At 41.9% G+C, this 23,619-nt stretch overlaps 1 protein-coding gene across 3 annotated transcripts in view; it reads right to left on the bottom strand.

Moving 5' to 3' along the window:
• GSAP (gamma-secretase activating protein) overlaps positions 1-23,619 on the bottom strand; it is a 137,142-nt gene that overhangs the window by 68,898 nt on the left and 44,625 nt on the right. For all 3 annotated transcript variants that reach the window (XM_068276214.1, XM_068276216.1, XM_068276215.1), the window contains 6 exons: positions 21,977-22,065; positions 20,666-20,735; positions 19,634-19,680; positions 15,506-15,607; positions 14,665-14,724; positions 7,464-7,507 (listed from right to left, as the gene is read on the bottom strand). In XM_068276214.1, the coding sequence (XP_068132315.1) occupies positions 7,464-7,507; positions 14,665-14,724; positions 15,506-15,607; positions 19,634-19,680; positions 20,666-20,735; positions 21,977-22,065 (412 nt within the window). The remainder of the gene's footprint in view (positions 1-7,463; positions 7,508-14,664; positions 14,725-15,505; positions 15,608-19,633; positions 19,681-20,665; positions 20,736-21,976; positions 22,066-23,619) is intronic.

The following is a 23,619-nucleotide window of genomic DNA, read 5'->3' as shown; positions in this document are numbered from 1 at the left end:
TCTAATACTTCTACAAATATCCAGGCACATCACCTCTAGTTAGGACATTAAATAAATTTTTAGGGAAAGGGAGGTGCTGAAGGGGGTGTGGCTAGAAACAGCAAAAATCAATTAACCCTTCGCACACTCACATGCAAATGTTCAAACAAATGCATTCACAGATTTACTCATCCAGGCACAACTGTTATCCCTACTGCTAAATTAAAAGCCAGGGTTTTAGTTCACAGAAGAATGCATTCTTATGCTTAGTCACCTATACTGCGCAGAAGTACCCAGGTAAACATAGGTGTCCTAACTCTGGCCCTGTAACATGCATAGTGCAGACATGCAAACACATTCATTGCATCAAACCTATCAATGGATTAGGAGCACACATCCTAACTTCCTCTCCTGGGAAAGACAGTGCATCTTACCAATCGCACAAGGGAGCTAATTTTATGTGTCCATGTGCACTATGCGCATACACCAGCATAAGCTGTCTGCATGCTGACAAACATACAGGGGAAGGGGGGAGTGCACCGAATTAGACCCTAGCCACAGGGGTCAATGATAAGAATACACATACAAATATCCAGGCACATCACCTCTAGTTAGGACATTAAATAAATTTTTAGGGAAAGGGAGGTGCTGAAGGGGGTGTGGCTAGAAACAGCAAAAATCAATTAACCCTTCGCACACTCACATGCAAATGTTCAAACAAATGCATTCACAGATTTACTCATCCAGGCACAACTGTTATCCCTACTGCTAAATTAAAAGCCAGGGTTTTAGTTCACAGAAGAATGCATTCTTATGCTTAGTCACCTATACTGCGCAGAAGTACCCAGGTAAACATAGGTGTCCTAACTCTGGCCCTGTAACATGCATAGTGCAGACATGCAAACACATTCATTGCATCAAACCTATCAATGGATTAGGAGCACACATCCTAACTTCCTCTCCTGGGAAAGACAGTGCATCTTACCAATCGCACAAGGGAGCTAATTTTATGTGTCCATGTGCACTATGCGCATACACCAGCATAAGCTGTCTGCATGCTGACAAACATACAGGGGAAGGGGGGAGTGCACCGAATTAGACCCTAGCCACAGGGGTCAATGATAAGAATACACATACAAATATCCAGGCACATCACCTCTAGTTAGGACATTAAATAAATTTTTAGGGAAAGGGAGGTGCTGAAGGGGGTGTGGCTAGAAACAGCAAAAATCAATTAACCCTTCGCACACTCACATGCAAATGTTCAAACAAATGCATTCACAGATTTACTCATCCAGGCACAACTGTTATCCCTACTGCTAAATTAAAAGCCAGGGTTTTAGTTCACAGAAGAATGCATTCTTATGCTTAGTCACCTATACTGCGCAGAAGTACCCAGGTAAACATAGGTGTCCTAACTCTGGCCCTGTAACATGCATAGTGCAGACATGCAAACACATTCATTGCATCAAACCTATCAATGGATTAGGAGCACACATCCTAACTTCCTCTCCTGGGAAAGACAGTGCATCTTACCAATCGCACAAGGGAGCTAATTTTATGTGTCCATGTGCACTATGCGCATACACCAGCATAAGCTGTCTGCATGCTGACAAACATACAGGGGAAGGGGGGAGTGCACCGAATTAGACCCTAGCCACAGGGGTCAATGATAAGAATACACATACAAATATCCAGGCACATCACCTCTAGTTAGGACATTAAATAAATTTTTAGGGAAAGGGAGGTGCTGAAGGGGGTGTGGCTAGAAACAGCAAAAATCAATTAACCCTTCGCACACTCACATGCAAATGTTCAAACAAATGCATTCACAGATTTACTCATCCAGGCACAACTGTTATCCCTACTGCTAAATTAAAAGCCAGGGTTTTAGTTCACAGAAGAATGCATTCTTATGCTTAGTCACCTATACTGCGCAGAAGTACCCAGGTAAACATAGGTGTCCTAACTCTGGCCCTGTAACATGCATAGTGCAGACATGCAAACACATTCATTGCATCAAACCTATCAATGGATTAGGAGCACACATCCTAACTTCCTCTCCTGGGAAAGACAGTGCATCTTACCAATCGCACAAGGGAGCTAATTTTATGTGTCCATGTGCACTATGCGCATACACCAGCATAAGCTGTCTGCATGCTGACAAACATACAGGGGAAGGGGGGAGTGCACCGAATTAGACCCTAGCCACAGGGGTCAATGATAAGAATACACATACAAATATCCAGGCACATCACCTCTAGTTAGGACATTAAATAAATTTTTAGGGAAAGGGAGGTGCTGAAGGGGGTGTGGCTAGAAACAGCAAAAATCAATTAACCCTTCGCACACTCACATGCAAATGTTCAAACAAATGCATTCACAGATTTACTCATCCAGGCACAACTGTTATCCCTACTGCTAAATTAAAAGCCAGGGTTTTAGTTCACAGAAGAATGCATTCTTATGCTTAGTCACCTATACTGCGCAGAAGTACCCAGGTAAACATAGGTGTCCTAACTCTGGCCCTGTAACATGCATAGTGCAGACATGCAAACACATTCATTGCATCAAACCTATCAATGGATTAGGAGCACACATCCTAACTTCCTCTCCTGGGAAAGACAGTGCATCTTACCAATCGCACAAGGGAGCTAATTTTATGTGTCCATGTGCACTATGCGCATACACCAGCATAAGCTGTCTGCATGCTGACAAACATACAGGGGAAGGGGGGAGTGCACCGAATTAGACCCTAGCCACAGGGGTCAATGATAAGAATACACATACAAATATCCAGGCACATCACCTCTAGTTAGGACATTAAATAAATTTTTAGGGAAAGGGAGGTGCTGAAGGGGGTGTGGCTAGAAACAGCAAAAATCAATTAACCCTTCGCACACTCACATGCAAATGTTCAAACAAATGCATTCACAGATTTACTCATCCAGGCACAACTGTTATCCCTACTGCTAAATTAAAAGCCAGGGTTTTAGTTCACAGAAGAATGCATTCTTATGCTTAGTCACCTATACTGCGCAGAAGTACCCAGGTAAACATAGGTGTCCTAACTCTGGCCCTGTAACATGCATAGTGCAGACATGCAAACACATTCATTGCATCAAACCTATCAATGGATTAGGAGCACACATCCTAACTTCCTCTCCTGGGAAAGACAGTGCATCTTACCAATCGCACAAGGGAGCTAATTTTATGTGTCCATGTGCACTATGCGCATACACCAGCATAAGCTGTCTGCATGCTGACAAACATACAGGGGAAGGGGGGAGTGCACCGAATTAGACCCTAGCCACAGGGGTCAATGATAAGAATACACATACAAATATCCAGGCACATCACCTCTAGTTAGGACATTAAATAAATTTTTAGGGAAAATTCGGTGCACTCCCCCCTTCCCCTGTATGTTTGTCAGCATGCAGACAGCTTATGCTGGTGTATGCGCATAGTGCACATGGACACATAAAATTAGCTCCCTTGTGCGATTGGTAAGATGCACTGTCTTTCCCAGGAGAGGAAGTTAGGATGTGTGCTCCTAATCCATTGATAGGTTTGATGCAATGAATGTGTTTGCATGTCTGCACTATGCATGTTACAGGGCCAGAGTTAGGACACCTATGTTTACCTGGGTACTTCTGCGCAGTATAGGTGACTAAGCATAAGAATGCATTCTTCTGTGAACTAAAACCCTGGCTTTTAATTTAGCAGTAGGGATAACAGTTGTGCCTGGATGAGTAAATCTGTGAATGCATTTGTTTGAACATTTGCATGTGAGTGTGCGAAGGGTTAATTGATTTTTGCTGTTTCTAGCCACACCCCCTTCAGCACCTCCCTTTCCCTAAAAATTTATTTAATGTCCTAACTAGAGGTGATGTGCCTGGATATTTGTATGTGTATTCTTATCATTGACCCCTGTGGCTAGGGTCTAATTCGGTGCACTCCCCCCTTCCCCTGTATGTTTGTCAGCATGCAGACAGCTTATGCTGGTGTATGCGCATAGTGCACATGGACACATAAAATTAGCTCCCTTGTGCGATTGGTAAGATGCACTGTCTTTCCCAGGAGAGGAAGTTAGGATGTGTGCTCCTAATCCATTGATAGGTTTGATGCAATGAATGTGTTTGCATGTCTGCACTATGCATGTTACAGGGCCAGAGTTAGGACACCTATGTTTACCTGGGTACTTCTGCGCAGTATAGGTGACTAAGCATAAGAATGCATTCTTCTGTGAACTAAAACCCTGGCTTTTAATTTAGCAGTAGGGATAACAGTTGTGCCTGGATGAGTAAATCTGTGAATGCATTTGTTTGAACATTTGCATGTGAGTGTGCGAAGGGTTAATTGATTTTTGCTGTTTCTAGCCACACCCCCTTCAGCACCTCCCTTTCCCTAAAAATTTATTTAATGTCCTAACTAGAGGTGATGTGCCTGGATATTTGTATGTGTATTCTTATCATTGACCCCTGTGGCTAGGGTCTAATTCGGTGCACTCCCCCCTTCCCCTGTATGTTTGTCAGCATGCAGACAGCTTATGCTGGTGTATGCGCATAGTGCACATGGACACATAAAATTAGCTCCCTTGTGCGATTGGTAAGATGCACTGTCTTTCCCAGGAGAGGAAGTTAGGATGTGTGCTCCTAATCCATTGATAGGTTTGATGCAATGAATGTGTTTGCATGTCTGCACTATGCATGTTACAGGGCCAGAGTTAGGACACCTATGTTTACCTGGGTACTTCTGCGCAGTATAGGTGACTAAGCATAAGAATGCATTCTTCTGTGAACTAAAACCCTGGCTTTTAATTTAGCAGTAGGGATAACAGTTGTGCCTGGATGAGTAAATCTGTGAATGCATTTGTTTGAACATTTGCATGTGAGTGTGCGAAGGGTTAATTGATTTTTGCTGTTTCTAGCCACACCCCCTTCAGCACCTCCCTTTCCCTAAAAATTTATTTAATGTCCTAACTAGAGGTGATGTGCCTGGATATTTGTATGTGTATTCTTATCATTGACCCCTGTGGCTAGGGTCTAATTCGGTGCACTCCCCCCTTCCCCTGTATGTTTGTCAGCATGCAGACAGCTTATGCTGGTGTATGCGCATAGTGCACATGGACACATAAAATTAGCTCCCTTGTGCGATTGGTAAGATGCACTGTCTTTCCCAGGAGAGGAAGTTAGGATGTGTGCTCCTAATCCATTGATAGGTTTGATGCAATGAATGTGTTTGCATGTCTGCACTATGCATGTTACAGGGCCAGAGTTAGGACACCTATGTTTACCTGGGTACTTCTGCGCAGTATAGGTGACTAAGCATAAGAATGCATTCTTCTGTGAACTAAAACCCTGGCTTTTAATTTAGCAGTAGGGATAACAGTTGTGCCTGGATGAGTAAATCTGTGAATGCATTTGTTTGAACATTTGCATGTGAGTGTGCGAAGGGTTAATTGATTTTTGCTGTTTCTAGCCACACCCCCTTCAGCACCTCCCTTTCCCTAAAAATTTATTTAATGTCCTAACTAGAGGTGATGTGCCTGGATATTTGTATGTGTATTCTTATCATTGACCCCTGTGGCTAGGGTCTAATTCGGTGCACTCCCCCCTTCCCCTGTATGTTTGTCAGCATGCAGACAGCTTATGCTGGTGTATGCGCATAGTGCACATGGACACATAAAATTAGCTCCCTTGTGCGATTGGTAAGATGCACTGTCTTTCCCAGGAGAGGAAGTTAGGATGTGTGCTCCTAATCCATTGATAGGTTTGATGCAATGAATGTGTTTGCATGTCTGCACTATGCATGTTACAGGGCCAGAGTTAGGACACCTATGTTTACCTGGGTACTTCTGCGCAGTATAGGTGACTAAGCATAAGAATGCATTCTTCTGTGAACTAAAACCCTGGCTTTTAATTTAGCAGTAGGGATAACAGTTGTGCCTGGATGAGTAAATCTGTGAATGCATTTGTTTGAACATTTGCATGTGAGTGTGCGAAGGGTTAATTGATTTTTGCTGTTTCTAGCCACACCCCCTTCAGCACCTCCCTTTCCCTAAAAATTTATTTAATGTCCTAACTAGAGGTGATGTGCCTGGATATTTGTATGTGTATTCTTATCATTGACCCCTGTGGCTAGGGTCTAATTCGGTGCACTCCCCCCTTCCCCTGTATGTTTGTCAGCATGCAGACAGCTTATGCTGGTGTATGCGCATAGTGCACATGGACACATAAAATTAGCTCCCTTGTGCGATTGGTAAGATGCACTGTCTTTCCCAGGAGAGGAAGTTAGGATGTGTGCTCCTAATCCATTGATAGGTTTGATGCAATGAATGTGTTTGCATGTCTGCACTATGCATGTTACAGGGCCAGAGTTAGGACACCTATGTTTACCTGGGTACTTCTGCGCAGTATAGGTGACTAAGCATAAGAATGCATTCTTCTGTGAACTAAAACCCTGGCTTTTAATTTAGCAGTAGGGATAACAGTTGTGCCTGGATGAGTAAATCTGTGAATGCATTTGTTTGAACATTTGCATGTGAGTGTGCGAAGGGTTAATTGATTTTTGCCATTTCTAATACTTGGTTGAAAACTCTTTGCTGGCAATGACAGCCTGAAGTCATGTAAGTCAATGTATGACACTTCATAAACCTTTATATATTAAACTGCACTTCAATTCAATTTATGGATTGACACACAAATGCAATAACACAATCTTGCAACAGAAGCAGTTCCCATTTAGAAAAAATTTAATAAAATGTTACAAAAAAAACAAAAAACAAAAAAACCAAGGGAGAGACATACTGTCCATCCTAAAAAAAATACATTATTTTCAAAAGAATTCCTTAAATAAATCCTTCAACTCAAGTTCCAGTCTTCAGATCACCCATAAGACATTGATCAGGTATAAAACGTCCTGTATGAAGTCCTGCTGTACACGATTTCCTCAGCAGGGGACAAAGTTATAAACCCAACATTATGGAAAAAAAACCCATCAAGCTGGTGAGACCACATATTTTCATAGATCCTCATCACTCAATTTCAATCTCCACATAATTGGATGTATTTAGTTTACGCTCATCTAGAGATTCAGGTAACGCTTACAACCCCCATATTTCGAATAGTCCACTAAGCCCATATTTTTATACTTAATACTTAAAAACCAGGAACGTTTAATTTTATTAAATAAATTTTGTTGCATGAGGTAGTGAAGAGTCCCAAATTCTCTCTGTGTTGAGAAAATTAAGCTTTTCACCTTTCTACCTTGTCGTAATGTCTGCTGAACATGTGCGCTACCCTTGTAAATATTTCCAAGAAATGCTCTAAACTGAAAATGAAAGTCCTAATTTAAATTGCTGTGGGTGTATTTGGAGTACAATAACCTCATCTAACATCTAAAGGTAAATTTCAGGCTCTAATTTCACTTGACTTGGTAGAAGCATTGATAAATGAAAACCAGCATGCCACTGTGCTACTTACCTCACTTCTTTAGAAGCAAGAGAAATTTCAAGGGGAACTTCTAGCTTTAAGTAAAAGGGGAAAAAGAACATTACTCAATTAGCTGTGTGCCTGGATTCACTAATAAAACATCATAAGTGTGCAAATAGTGAAACCTCCAGGAAACTGAAACCTCCAAGCATGTTTATTGACATGTTAGAACTTCATCAGTTTCTCACACAGGTTACTCTTATTTTCTCCTGCCCGATAAAACAAAATAAAGGAGTCTCTCCAGGTAACACGTAGACCTTTGCGGAGAATTAAGCCTTTCCCATACTGCTAATAAACAAACAATCCTGGTGTACTTATGCTTCTTATGATTACAAATAGTATCAGTGTGCTCCTACCTGTGTGGTGGTAGTTAATCACTGACTAGCAGGGGCGTTTCTAGCCTTTCTATCACTAAGTCCTATGTCACTGAATGTACAGTGTAGTTATTTCCCATTAATGAATATAATCACAAAATGAACTATTTTCTTTAAAAGCAAATTTAAATGCACTGCAGTTTAACCACTTTATTATTATTATTTTTTTTAAATATAACATTATTGAAAAAACAAAGCATATAATGTAAGAAGAACCATTACAAGTTAACAATTGAACAGTGCAATAAAAAAACCTGGTAGTGTCCGGTAGCGGGTATTTATGATAGTCCTCCAGGCCGGCCCCCCAGAAGTGAGAGGACACCAATGTTCACCTGTTAGGAAACACATGACATCAATAATTAAAACCTAATGACTCCTCTCCCACCCCCTATAAGTATGTGCCTCCTTCCTTTCTACTTCACTTTTACCAGAGTAAGCCCCCGTGTGCACATGAGAGAAGGAAAGGTGATGAGGTAGAACCACACACGTAGATAGGGTTAGGGATTTTAGTGGGGGGCCGGCCTGGAGGACTATCAGAAATACCCGCTACCGGACACTACCAGGTATTTTCTCCCTGCGTCCTCCAGTCCGGCCTCCCAGAAGTGAGAGACTACAGAGAAACTGTTCTTTACTCACTATCAGGGTGGGATGACTGCCCGCAGGACCTTTCTCCCAAAGGTTACGTCCTGACTTGACAGTAGATCGATTCTATAATGTTTTATGAATGTTGACGGGTTTGACCATGTTGCCGTTTTGCAAATCTGTTCCAATGATGCTCCTGCTTTTTCGGCCCATGATGTAGCTATTCCTCTTGTTGAATGAGCTTTGACTAGTGAAGTGAGAGTTCTTCCTGCCGTCTTATATGCAAATTCTATTGTCTGTCTCAACCATCTTGCCACTGATGCCTTGGTGGCCTGCATGCCCCTTCTTTGTCCTGAAAACAGTACTAGTAATCTATTAGTCTTTCTCCAATCTCTGGTCCTTTTCAAGTATATCAGAATTGCTCTTCTTACATCCAAGAGATGGAGTAATCTTTCTTTTTCTGATTTTGGTTTATCACAGGACGGAAGGATTATATCCTGGGTTCTATAAAACCTTGTATTTACTTTTGGAATGTACGTAGGGTCAGGTCGAAACATTATTCTGTCTGCCATAATGGTCATGTATGGTTCTTTTATTGACATAGCCTGTAAGTCCCCTACTCTTTTTGCGGAGGTTATTGCTATTAGAAAAGCTACTTTTAATGTAAGGAATTTTTCCTCTGCTTGTTGTAATGGTTCAAAAGGGGCATTCTGTAACTGTTGAAGTACCAACTGGAGGTCCCATACCGGGAAACTTTTAACTGGTATAGGTCTAGATTTGGATACTGACTTTAGGAAGTCTTTTATGTACTGTTCCTTCGCTAGTGGTCTATCTAGGAAGATTGATAGAGCAGTCACCTGTACCCTGAGTGTACTGACTGCCAGACCTAAGTCTACCCCGTCTTGCAAGAAGTCTAGTACTACCGGTAGATCAATCTGTCTTCCCTGTAGTCCTTTTCTCTGTCTCCAACTTTTGAATGTTTTCCAGACTTTTCCATAGATTTTTCTGGTTACTTCTTTCCTATTCTTAAGAAGAGTCTGGATTACTCTTTCTGAAAACCCTTTCTCTATTAGTATTTTCCTCTCAGGATCCATGCTGTTAAGCGTAACCTCTGAGGAAGAGGATGACATATCCCTCCCTGTGAAAGTAAGTCTGGTCTGTGGGGTAGCTCCCATGGTTCCTGCACTGCCATGGCTTTCACTAACGGGAACCAGGCCCTTTTCGGCCACCAGGGCGTAATTAATATAACTGTGGCCGCTTCCATCTTTATCTTCTTTACTACTCTTGGAAGTAGATTGAATGGTGGGAAGGCATACAATAGGTCTTCCGCCCACGGGACTGAGAACGCGTCTAATGGTTGCGTGGTCTCTGACCTGTGGATTGAATAAAACCTTCGAAGTTTCGTGTTTTTTGGGGTGGCAAATAAATCTATTTTGGGTAACCCCCACCTTTGAGTAATCATGTGGAAGGTTTCCTGACATAGTTCCCATTCTGCTTCCAGTACTGGAGAGCGACTGAGTCTGTCTGCTAGTTGATTCCAATTCCCCTTTATGTGCACTGCTGACAGGGATAACAAATTCTCTTCGCCCCATTGTAGTATTTCCATTGACAATCTCATTAGGCTCTTTATTCTGGTACCCCCCTGTTTTGTTAGGTATGATACTGTGACTATATTGTCGGACATAATTCTGACATGTCTGTTTACTACTATGTCTGAAAAAGCCAGTAATGCTTCTTTTGTGGCCGCTAGCTCTCTGTAGTTTGAGGAATACTTTTTCATCTCTTGGTTCCACTCCCCCTGAGCTCGTCTGTCCTGGCAGTGGGCCCCCCACCCCCAGGAGCTGGCATCTGTGGTAACTGTGACTACGTCTGTCGGTGACCATTCCCTGCCCTGCGAAAGGTTTCTTTCCTCTAGCCACCATAGAAGGGACTGCTTTACTTCTGGAGTCAATACCTTTTTCCGATCTAGAGATCGATAATTTTTCCCCCCTTCCTGCAGGAACCATTCCTGTAGGAGGCGTGAGTGCAATAGGGCCCATTGCACTGCCGGGATGCATGAAGTCATGGACCCCAGCAAGGAAACTGTTTCCCGAAGCGAGACTCTCTCCTGACTTAATAAGTAAGAGGTCTTTTGAAAAACCTTTTCCATCTTTTCTGGTGGCAACCATATTCTCTTTATTTTTGTGTCTAGAACATAACCTAAATATAAAGCCTTTTGTGAAGGTATCAGATTGGACTTTTCGTGACTGACTAACCATCCTAGTCTGTTCATCAGATTTAAGCATATCGCTAGATCCTTCTCTAGCTCTTGCTTTGATTGGGCAAAAATTAAAAAATCGTCCAGGTATGGGATTATTTTTATACTTTGGAGATGGAGGCAGGCTATCATTTCTGCTACAACTTTTGAGAAAATACGAGGTGAAGCGGCGAGACCGAACGGTAGAGCTCTGAACTGATAATGACACAGGGTGTCTCCGAACCGTAGTGCAAATCTTAGGTACTTTTGATACCCAATGTTTATCGGTACGTGGAGATAGGCGTCCTGTAAGTCTATGGTCGCCATCCATGCTTCTTCCCACAGTAAATCTCTTACTGTGTAAATATTTTCCATCTTGAATTTTTTCTCTCTCAAATAATGATTTAAATTCCTTAAGTTTATAATCAAGCGAAATTTTCCCGACGGCTTTTTTACAACAAAAATGTGTGAGTAAAAACCTTCTTTTATTTCTTGCGTCGGAACTCTACAAATTACCTCTTGCTCCAAGAGAGAAATGACAGCTTGTCTCAGGGCCTGTGCCCTTTCTGAATCCCGTGGGACCTGTGTAACATAATAATTGGGGGGAGGGAGCCTGCTGAATTCGAGCCTGTATCCTGACTATCAGGTTTAAAATAAATTTTTCTCTCGTTATTTCCTTCCATTCCGGTAGGAAATGTATTAACCTCCCCCCGACCCTCATTTGAGAGTCACTTTGATTCTTTATTCCCAGGTGCTGGGGGCTTCCTAAACGGGCCTGCCCCTCTACCTCTCCCCTGGGCGTATGTCCACCTTTTTGACTGTTCCGTAAATTTATTCTTTTGTGGAACCAAGTTCCTACCTCTAAAAAATCTTTTTGGCATGAATTTTTGCCTCTTATCTGGGAATTTTTTCCTCTTATCTGTAGACCTAGCTAGAATATTGTCTAAGTCTTTTCCAAAGAGTAGGTTACCCTCAAATTTCATAGCGCACAATCTATTTTTTGAGGTAAAGTCCCCTTCCCAAGTTTTTAGCCACACCAAGCGTCTAATAGAATTGACCAAGGCCGCCCCTTTCGCAGTAGCCTTGAACGATTCTACCAGGGCATCACAAAAAAAGGCTAATGCCCTTGACACTATAGGGAAAGATTCTAACAACTGTTCGGCTGGTGTACCAACCGCTAAACAGATCCTGTATTTCATCTATCCAGGCTATGAGGTTTCTGGACACACAGATAGCCGCTATGTTAGGCCTGAATACCAAAGAGGATGTTTCCCATGCCCTTTTAGTTAATACCTCCATTTTTTTGTTGAAAGGGTCCTTCAATACCCCCATGTCTTCAAATGACAGATCTGCATTTTTCGAATATTGGGATAATGCGGCGTCTAATTTTGGGCATTTATCCCATCTCTCAATATCCGTGTCCTTAAATGGAAATTTCCTTTTAAAGGACTTCGTTACCCTAAGCCTTTTTTCCGGAAATTCCCATTGTTCCTCAATTATGCTACTCAGAGACTTATGGACTGGAAATACTCTGGTAGCAGGGGCTTGTAGGCCTTTATAAATAGTATCTTGGACAGAAACTTCTTCTACTGTCTCAGCAATCTGCTCACTATCATAAATGGCCTTTAATAATTCAGTAGTTTCATCAGGATTAAACAAGTATCTTGTAACTTTACTTTCCTGGACCTCTTTATCAGAATCCTGTTCTGACAAGTTGTCTTCTCTCTCGCCTGAAGTGTTAGAGGAGGTTTCAATGGTTTCCGATTCTGGTCTTTTTCTTTTTACTGCAGAATAGGTGGTTGTGGAGCTGTCCCCAGTAAGTTGGGCAGTATTTTGACTTTCCACAATTACTCCCCTTAAGGCCGAGAAGGTAGACTGCATTTCCTTTTGAAAGGACTCTAAAAATTCCTTCATAACCTTAGCAGAATCCTGTGATTCGACTTCAGTTATACATTTACTGCATTCAGACTTTTTCCAGTCATTGGGTAATTTTCCGTTACAGTTACTACCTCTGTTTGATTTGGATTTATGCTTAAGGGAAATCTGTTTTTCCGGAGCTTTGCTCTGTAATTAAAAAAACATATTTCCAGGAGGTCTCAGTTAGCCCACAGATAACTTTTACCATATGTTGTTATACAAAACAAAGTTAAATAAGTCTTCTATTACCTGAGCAGGTGGTAAGGCGGCCGTCTGTGTAACGATCTGGCTTGAGGTGCCTTTTTTCACTGCTTCGGCAGGAGGTACTGTCTGTGACTCCATCCTCCTCACACGCCGTCTCCGACTGATCTGCTGGCTTCTAAAATAGCCAGAACGCAGCTTGGCCCCTCCCTTCCGTTTCCCCAAACTCCATGTTGTTTGAGGGCAACATCCCCCTCCAGAGTCCACTGGTCCTCCAGTACCGTCTGCGGGGATGAAGGCGTGCTGCGCTCGTTTGGTGCTCATGCACGCATGTGCAGAGACTTTGCTTTCCCCACCCTGCCCTGACGTTATCCGGAAATCCGGAGTAGTCCACAATCCAGCTCCGTCCCCCACGTGTGCGGGCGTGCTGCGTATGACGGCGCCGCAAGTGAAGCCGCCAACGGGGAGACTGACGCGACCGCTCCAGCCGCCCTCGTCCTAGCCACAGAACGCAGGTACCTCCGACCAAGCTTCTGCCGCTACCTGCCCCGCGCCCATGGGCAGGTCCCCGCTCTTAGCTTCACTGCAGGTGGGGTCTAGCCTAGCTCTCAGGAGTCCTCTGGCCATTAGCGCAGGATCCTGAGGCTAATCTGCTTGATAGAAAAAATGCCACGTGTTCCCCAGGAAACACGGTGAAAGTGAAGTAGAAAGGAAGGAGGCACATACTTATAGGGGGTGGGAGAGGAGTCATTAGGTTTTAATTATTGATGTCATGTGTTTCCTAACAGGTGAACATTGGTGTCCTCTCACTTCTGGGGGGCCGGACTGGAGGACGCAGGGAGAAAAATTACATAAACCATAGAAGAGTAAAAAGTTCTTGCATAAGTATGTTCAAGTATTTTATGACCAACATAGAAGTGAGAGAGATATAAATCAGAGGGAGAAGACGGTTGTGTTGTCAAGATACTAAAATAAATTCCGTAGATTTTTAACTAGGCAACCAGCAATGTAGAGACGTTGTGGATATTGGCATTAAATAGGTGCTAGTCAGTCTAACCACTTTTTCATCTAGATTTTAAGTGCATCTTAAACTGCTAAATGTCTGCAAAGAAGAAAACATACGTTATAAGTATCCTTAAACTAGTTCTGCCTTTTTAACTTTGCTAGGTCAGGCAATCAAAAAAATTTCCGGACAGCCAATCTCAGAGAAAAGATTAATTAGAATTAAGTCACTTGTCACAAGGATGGAGAAGCACCCATGCAAGACGACTTTGGTCGGTGTGCCTTAGCTCACAGTCATAGTACCATGTGGCCCAACAGTAAAGAAATCCACAGAGCTGGCACCACCAGATGAGTAAAATAATGCTCTTTAATTCAATGTCATTAAAATGACATCAAGTCAGTATTTATAGCAAAGTAAGCAAGTATTCTAGCAATGGCAACAGCCTGCTGTTTCGGACTTGATGTCCTTTGTTGCGGGCTGTCGCGATTGCCATAATACTTGCTTGTTTTGCTATAAATACTAACTTGATGTCATTTTAATAATGTTGAATTAAAGAGCATTATTTTACTCATCTGGTGGTGCCAGCTCTGTGGATTTCTTTAGACTTAAGTCAGAATTGCTTCCTTTTCATTTGAGATTATTCCTAAATCCAGAGACATAAATGATCATCCAATCTGATCATTGATATTTATAGCCAAAAACCAAACTAACCTTCCTTGGCAGTCAGAAGATCCCTGCATGTGTAAACCCCCCTCAAGTCTGACTGACTTTTTTTTTCAAATCTGATATTAAAGTGATCCTTGAAAGACATTTCCATCTATTGGTTCATTGTGCCCTTTCAAAATGGTATTATGTCAATTAAATACTAAATATACTTACAACGTATTTATAATTCTCATTTGGATAAAACTGGATGCAATGCAAGACGCAGCTTGAGCGCTGCAGGGGTAGAAAGCAGATAAATACTGTACAACAGATATAAAGAGATACAGACACAAAGGTTAATTGGACATTGCAAGATGGATGCTCCTTGTATTTAAATGTTTATTGCAGCTATTCCACAGAACAAAAACAGGAAGAAGCATTCAGTATTCTGTGGTCACAAGTACAATTGAGCATTTTGTCCAAAGGGAATTCCAAGCATGCAAATGACAAAACTAAATTGGAGTATAAATTTACCATAGCCACCACTGAATTTAGCATATCTACAATTTTGAAAGATTTTCTTTTCCAGCATTCTTGTTCTTTCCACTTGAAGACTATACATTAAGGCAATAGTGTTTATTAAGTATCTTTCTTTACTACTAGAGAATATATTTTTTGTCAATTGTGAACATGAAATACTACCGAATATGTTTTTCATTGTTAGAGCATCACCTGCTGGTTTAGCAAGTGTTTTAGGTATAAATATCTCTTTTCTTTCTGCAGTGAATAGCTCTCTAATGCTGCAGTATCCACATCTAATAACATACAAATTACTAGAAAACTGTTTACTATTATTTTATCACACTTACAACACTTAAAACCATAAAGAAAGACGTAAAACAGAATAAAACCTCATTTTTAATATTTAATTACATGATATTAAAAAATAATTGTATTACAAATCTTGATAACTAATGAAAATGACTTAAATCATGGCATAAATATTGCATTGCATTTATTTAGTACACCACCTAAAGCTCACATTATGTAATCTGCTGTACGCAACCATGCTTACCTTGGGGACAATATAAAAGAGTCGCTGGCCTGATATGTCCCATTGTACCCACACAAAGTCCTCAGCTATTCTTTCCTTATGAACATGTTCATAGTTTATGACCTGCAGCAAAAAAATAATCGAATTGAAATCTGACTGCAAATGTTCCAGTTGCCTTAATCTAAATTAAACAACACTTTGTATCTGATGTTCCAACACCAGGCTCGTACACACACTCTACTTAGGGAACAACGGGTCCAACAGACCCTCCCGCTGGGCGGGCTGATAAGGCCGTTTCTGAACGATCAGAAACTATCAGAAACAGCCTTATCAGTCTGCAGACAGACTGTACACACGCACTACTGTCGGGAGAACGACCGCCCAGCGGGAGGGTCTGATGGACGCGTCGTTCTCTTTTATAGTGCACGTGTATGCACATTTAGAACATCATTGCTCTTAACATCTTGGAACTGAACAAAGTCAAGTACATAGGTATCTGACCAACTTTTAGGATGGACACGATACCAGTTTTCTATCAACCATTTCTGTACTGTTTACCAGGGCCAGATTTGTACTTTTCACTGCCCAAGGCCCACTGTTACTATGTGCCCAGATCTGGCACAAAGTTTATGGTGGGCTTCTTCTTAGAGCACTAGGAGCATGATGATTTGGTAGAGATTTTTCATGAGGTTGAATTAGAGAAATGGATTCCTGCCTCACATTTACCAAGTGTAAATGAAGGAAGAAAAGACAAATGTACTTTACAGTTAAAGTACAGTTATCTTTCAAATCCATATAAAGCTTCAAACTCAATAGGTTTAAAGGGCTTAAAATTAAAAAGGATGATTTGCATATTCAGCAGCGATGCATTGTGGGAGACATCATATGCTCACTCCAACCTGAATTATCGGAAATACCATCTGTTTTAACCACTTGAAGACCAGAGATTTATAGCTCCCTAGTGACCAGGACATTTTTTTTTTTATTTTTTTTTTACGGAGCAGTGCTTTTCAGCGCAGGTAGATTTGGGTGCAGCCGGCGCCACCATAGACTGTAATAGGAATTACAGCTATAGCGCGCTCAGTGAGTAACGTCGGCGCCGTCAGAAGACTGAGACGAAGTTTCTTTTTAAACACAATAATTCGGCCTCCAGCAATCGCTGGAAGCCGAATTATATCATTCCCCACTATCCATGGCGGCCTGGAGGGGGAATATTTCGATTTCAAATGTATGCATTTTTTACAATTCAGCACTTTGCAACTTTAACGGTTTATTGCTTGGTCATACAACATAGCACCCAAATGAATTTTACTCCCTTTTCTTATCACCAATAAAGCTTTCTTTTAGTGCCATGTGATTTCTGGTACGATTTTTTTTTATTTAAAAAGCCCTAAATTTTAGCATTTTTATAAGCCCCCCCCCCCCCACAAATTTGGCCTGTACTAAGTAACAATATATGTCTATGGCAGGGATTGGATTGTGAGCCCATCAGAGGAACAGTTAGTGACAAGCCAATATACTCTGTGCAGCGATGCGCAAGATGTCAACGCTATATAAATATTTAATAAATACAATATACAGCCTGCCAGCGCTAATCAGCTGCTGGCAGGCTGATCACTGCAGCCATTCGTTTACAAAGATGGGAGCTCAAGCTCCTGCAAGCTCCAGTCTAATCTCACTCCTTGCAAGATCACACCATATGGCGTCGTGGAGGAACTAGAGAGCCGCTTTGCATCCGCCAACCTGCATTAGGCGGTCGCAGAGAAGTAAAGAAGGCAAACTTTTGCTTTGTATAAAATGAAAAAAGTAACACTGTACATCACTGCTATAGAAAGATTAATAATAAACCTTTTCAGATATTATAAATCTCTCTGTGGGGTTTAGAGGCTGCATGCACATATGCTATTTTGAAAACTCAGCACCTTTTGCTAACATCAGGCTATGTATGCATAATGAGGCTGACTGCTGAACTGTGCGCTTGCCATGGAGCTCAGCTGTCAATCTGCTGGGGCATAAGCATCATCCAGTTGCTGTGTAATGCAACCGAACGGCAGAATATAATACCACGTGTCAGTGGATGATACACGGTGTGGTTACTGCACCATTGTATGAAACATGTACAACCCTCTACCTTTCCTTTGAAATTCCTTCAGACCAAAATAAGTATTAGGCAAATGCATCCAACCAGACAGATCACAGAATAAGCGGACAGTGACATTGAGGGACACCTGTACACACTTCAGATTTCAAGCCTAAACAATTAATATAGTGACAGAAAATCTAATGTGTGCATAGACGCAGAGATGGATTAATTAAGAAGTAATGGGGCTCTAGGCAATGTAGGACATTTGGGGCCCCCTTGTGGTCCTTTTGGCAAGCTGAATTGAAGAAAGTTTAAAGAAGGTTGGAGGTGGGCCCCTTGACACTTAATAGGCTCCAAGCACCTGCCTAAGTTGCCTAGTGGATGATCCTGCTTGGAATAGACTTATGTAAAGAGCATGGAGTAGTGCAGTCCCATTCAGTACAACGGAATGAGGCCCCACCCTTCTCCACCACTTCAACCCCTTCCCGACTGCCTAATGCCGATAGGTGGCTCCCCCAGGACTGCCTAATGCCGAGCAGAGTCAAGTCCTGGGGGCGAAGATTAGTGGGAATCGCGCATCCCCACTGAGTTACGGAGCTTCATTCCAATCAAATTAATTAAAAAAAACAAGCAAACAAAAAAACCCCGCAGCAGCAGCAATCAGATGCCACCAACAGAAAGCTCTGTTGGTGGCAAGAAAAGGAGGAAAGATTGGTTAGTGTGCTAAGTTGTATGGCCGTGCAGTATACTGTTAAACCTGCAGTGGCCTTAATTGTAAAAAAAAATGGCCTGGTCAGTAGGGGGGTGTAAGCCTGTGGTCCTCAACTTGTTAAAATGCATGTAGGTGCATTTTTTACTTAACATAGGTAGTGTGAATGGCACTGGGTCAGTGAACGGAGAAGCCAAGACAGCAGTGGGCGTAGAGTGGTGTGCCCCCCTACTGCCTGTACTTCTCTGTTTACTGACACAGTGCCATTCACACTGCGTCTGCCAGTGTTAAAGCCCTAAATTTAGTTTAGGTTATGGACAGTGGACTAGTCCCAAAAAACTACTATAGAGTATCTAAAATACTAAGAGGGCCCTGTTTTTCTAACTTTCTTAAAAATATTTCATAGTAGTCTTCAGACTCCAGGGCCCTGTTCCACAAGCCTTAATTCCTCTAACTGGGAACAAGTCATCCATCCGAGAGCGTCCTCTGCCACGAACAAACGCATTTGAACTGGGAAAGCGCAGTTCAGAAACCGTGCATACACAGTGCATGTGAATGAGTACATTTGACTTGGGCATGCAAGAGTTTGTGAACCATGCATGCCCAATAAAAAGAAGCACTTGTACATGAAAATCTTTAGTGGGCATACCGGGCTCAAATATTTACAGATACACAGATGCACTTGTTTGAGGCAGAAGGCTCTGATCAACTGCTCTCCAGTCGAGGGAATAAAGTCATGAGATGTGGACTGTAGAACCTGGAGACTACTATAAAACCTTAATATAAAGTGAAGTACCCCAACTTGAAAAACACAGGTGAAATATAATTGGCTTCTTAGGGCTGGTGCACACGGGGGGTAAACATGTCGTTTTTGGTAAGTAACAAAAGCATAGTTTAAAAGGAATATACCACCATTCCATTCAAATAAGTAGAAGCGGTTGTAAATAAAGGTGACGACAGTTGGCATCATGTAAACGTCACAGCAGATCCCACCGTCTCGTCTTGGATACTACATGTAGAGTCCAGCGCCGGCTGCATTTGCGCAGGTCCATGACCCCCTATAGGGCTTCCAAATGCAATAACGGTAGCATTATTTAGTTATATATATATATAAGCATGTAGCAGCTTATTTCTGGATCTCCTTTAGCTTTCCTGGGAGTGTGCATGAGTGGAGCACATGTGTCTTTCCAATAGGTGTATTTTTGTTCCCCCCCCCATAAATATTTTATGTAGATCATGAAAATATATAAATATATGAAAAAAAAAGACACGAATAAAATTAATCCAGTAACAATAAACGCGTAAATAAAAATTATTACAAAGTATTACCAAAAGAGTTAAATGCGCTAAGTCTTACCACATTTGTATCTTCATTTTCAGTGTTTACATGAAACTGCTCAATATCTGTAAAAAAGAGATAGCTCATGTGTTTTTTCTCAATCTGTCGTTTCCCTGTCCTTTCAGATCACAGCATACAGCATGGATTTACAAAGACACAAAATTTAGATCCTCTGACAGGTCAAGAGCACGAAATTTCAGGCACACTAGCACATGAGGGGCAACTGTAGCCACAATAGTTCACTTCTGACAATAAAACAAAGTTGAGTACTCAATATTTTTTCTATTAGTACTAAAACTGTTTTCTTAGGATCCTCTTTAGAAGATATTCTCCGCCTCTCCAGCTAAAATATCACTGTGTCACAGATCTTTAACCAGGCTGCAAGAATAAATTATATCACTAATGCTACTATTTGAGGTTGATAGAGGGGCATAAAATAAGGCACTGATATAAGATGTAGGAGTGATGACAGAAAGGGGTAAAGAAGATCGCAAAGGTTAAAGTACTCACAAAATGGGAGTGGGAAAAGATATACTTAAAAGCATTGCTTTTTTTTCAAGTGAAAGTGGCATTGGATAATAGACAAAGAATGGAGATGCTGGCACCACCGGTGCATAACCCAGAGGAGCAGGAATACCGGGTCTCAATGCAAACAAAAGAAAAAGATGTTCCGCTGCACCGTGATAGGCTATGATTAAGGAGCCAGTGTGAGCTCCGATACGCGTGAGCCATATGTGGAGGGAATCAAAAGACAAAATCCGACACTTACCTGGTGCTTCTATCAGCCCCCTGCAGCTGTAATGTCCTGCACAGACCTCCTACGATCCTCGGTTCCCCGCCGCCGATCCCTGTCTAATATACTTCTACATAGACGAATATGTGCGCTCCCGTGCGCGTCATCGGGAGCTTACTGCGCAGGCGCAGTACAAAGTTTAGAAAAAGAGAATATATAACACTGACCTATATTATTCATATTTTAACAATAAAGAAACCATGATGTACAGTCTACAGTACCTTACACAAATGAATTTATGCATGTCAGGTACTCACATTTTTCTTCTGAAGCTAGTAAAAGGTGACTGTCTGAAGATGGATGTGCATCTTCCCCCGGATAAAGAAACTGGCAAAAATAACATAGTGAACATTAAAAAAAAAAAAAGTGAGATAACCAATAAAATATAACTCCTACCACATAATGGGCCTGTCTATAAATTTTCTGTGTGCAGGGAGCACATGACAAATTTTACCAATAGTAATGCCAGAAGAGAAGCGTGTACTATGCAGTTAGCGCAACTCACAATATCGGGGTAACGTGCACCATGCTACTTATGCAAGAAGTGTGCCACACCTTACCATAGCAATGTGTGCGGTACACTGGTGCTGCGAGCTGCGCTGACTGCGTAACGTGTGCTGTTCTCCTGGCGTTAGTACTGGTAAAACTGCCATGTGCCCCAAATCTTCAGTTTTCATTACAAGCATCTGATGAGAGACTTCAATTATTAAACTTCTGATGTACTAACCCTTTAGCAAGACACAGAACATTTATACTGCACTTTTCTCCTGGTGGACTCAAAACACCAGAGCTGTAGCCATACGGACACACTATAGGCAGTAGCAGTGTTAGGGAGTATTGCCCAAGTCCTTCTACTGAATAGCTGCTGGCTTACTGATCAGGAAGAGCAGAGATATGAACACTAGTCTCCCGTGGCAGAGCCCTTAACAGTTACACTATCCAGACACTATTCAGCAGCCCCCACTATGCTCCAGGCATATACTGTATTTCTCTTAATTTTAAACCCATGACAGACAAAAAAAACAAACAAAAAAAAAATCCAAAACAGGATTGCTGGATTACTAATAATACGCCCATTGGGAGATGCACGTAAAAATGGCGCAGACAAATTTAGGCGCAGGATGAAGCTGATAAACGGCCTACTGTGGTCCTAAACAAGTCTCAGCAGCATTAATTATTATACCTCCTCCAGGGTGCCATGGATAGTGGGGAAAGACGCAATTCTGGCTGCCAGCTAATGCTGGAAGACGAATTACACTGTTTTTAAGCAATTTGGGCGCTGTCTTTCGTTGGCGCCCAAATTAGCTTCTGAGCGCTGCTTTAGCTGTAATTCACATTAACATCCCACCTACAATCATAAAAGAGAGTCAGTACAGTTCCAGCAGCAAGTCGTTTTCACACATTCACTTTTTCACATGCTAGAACATTTTAGGGTGCCGGAAATATTATTTTAAGTACTACGGTACATCATTCTAGACCTTAATCAAAAATAAACAATTGTTTGTATCATTCTAAATAAGCAAAGCCAACAACAAGATATGCAATTAAAATGGAAGACCTAGGCTTACCTGTACTCTTACACTGCTGTCTACAGCTTTGAGTACCTTCACATTGTTGATGGGTTTAATTTCAACAAGGAGTGCCAAATACTTGGAAACTAAAAGACAAGCACAAGAGCACAGAGATTGAGTCTAAAGCAAACCTGAATTTTACAGGTCTTTTCTAAATACATCATAGTTGTTTATATCTTCTCCTCTGAGCCAAAATTATACATTTTAGTTTTTATCTGATGTCCCATGCCTTAGATATCCTCACTTCCTGGGTTGTCAATTCCATCTCAGTAGGCAGTAGCAGTTACCTGCACTGTCTCCCTCTTGTCTGAACATCAATATCGCCTGGATGCTTAAAGTGAATCCGAAGTGGCAGAAAAAAAAAAGGAGAGAAAAGACTCCTATTAGACCTACCGGTAATGGAGTTTCTGATTGTCATCCGGGACAACCTGAGATCCGGTCCCGCCCCGGATCTGTGGAAACACAATCAACCAAGAAGATTAAAAGCCCCCGCCCTCCCATACTCCTCAGTGCGTCTGAAAGTAAACAAGCCCAGAAACACCAAGATGTAGAGAGGAACGTCCTTGTGACTAATAAAAAAAACCCCAGTGACCTGTATATTACAAGATAGGTGCGCAACAGGCGAAGGGAAAGGGTTATAGGCGTTGTCCCGGATGACAATCAGAAACTCCATTACCGGTAGGTCTAATAGGAGTCTTTCTCTAATTATCATCCGGGACAACCTGAGAGATAGTCAAGAAGTCTTTTTGAACCAAAAAAGACTCACCTAGGGAGGGACCACTGCCTGAAGCACCTTTCTGCCAAACGACTGATCCTGCTGTGATAATACATCCACTCTGTAGTGTTTGATAAAGGTAGATGCGCTGGACCAAGTTGCCGCTTGACAAATTTGCTGAATGGTGGCTCCCGCTCTCTCTGCCCAAGAAGTCGATAAGGAACGGGTAGAATGAGCCGTGATGTTAGATGGTACCGTACAGTTACTCCCCTCATAAGCTGTCCCTATGGTTAATCTGATCCATCTAGCGATAGTATGTCTGGAAGCTTGCTGCCCCCTATTCTTTCCTGCAAATAATACTAACAGATTATTTGATTTCCTGAATTCCCTAGTTCTAGAGAGATAGACTAATATGATTCTTCTGACATCTAGACAGTGATAACTTTCTTCCTTTGGTCCCGAAGGTTTGGAACAGAAGGAAGGAAGGACAATTTCCTGCGATCTGTGAAAGGTAGAAGCTACCTTCGGCAGATAAGCAGGATCTAATCTAAGCCTTACGCTATCCGGACAAATTACCAAAAACGGGTCCTTGATAGATAAGGCTTGTAGATCGCTTAAACGTCTAGCCGACGTTATAGCGATCAGAAATGCTAATTTGTACGTTAAAAACTTTATATCGATTTCCTGAATTGGTTCGAAAGGAGCTTTGATTAGGCCGTTGAGAACTAAAGATAAGTCCCATTGGGGAAAAATCTTATGTGGAAGTGGAGAAGATCTCTGTAGGGCTTTAAAGAAATTCTTTACTAATTCTTCCTGTGCAAGGTGTCTATCTAGAAGAATGGATAAGGCTGAACACTGAACCTTAAGGGTACTAGGTGCTAGTTTCATATCGAATCCATCCTGGAGGAACTCCAGGACAGAACTA

The sequence above is a fragment of the Hyperolius riggenbachi genome, chromosome 3 (assembly GCF_040937935.1).
Source record: "Hyperolius riggenbachi isolate aHypRig1 chromosome 3, aHypRig1.pri, whole genome shotgun sequence".
Lineage (NCBI taxonomy): Eukaryota > Metazoa > Chordata > Amphibia > Anura > Hyperoliidae > Hyperolius > Hyperolius riggenbachi.
Note: the sequence above shows the minus strand (reverse complement) of the source record. Positions and strands in the feature narration are given on the sequence as shown.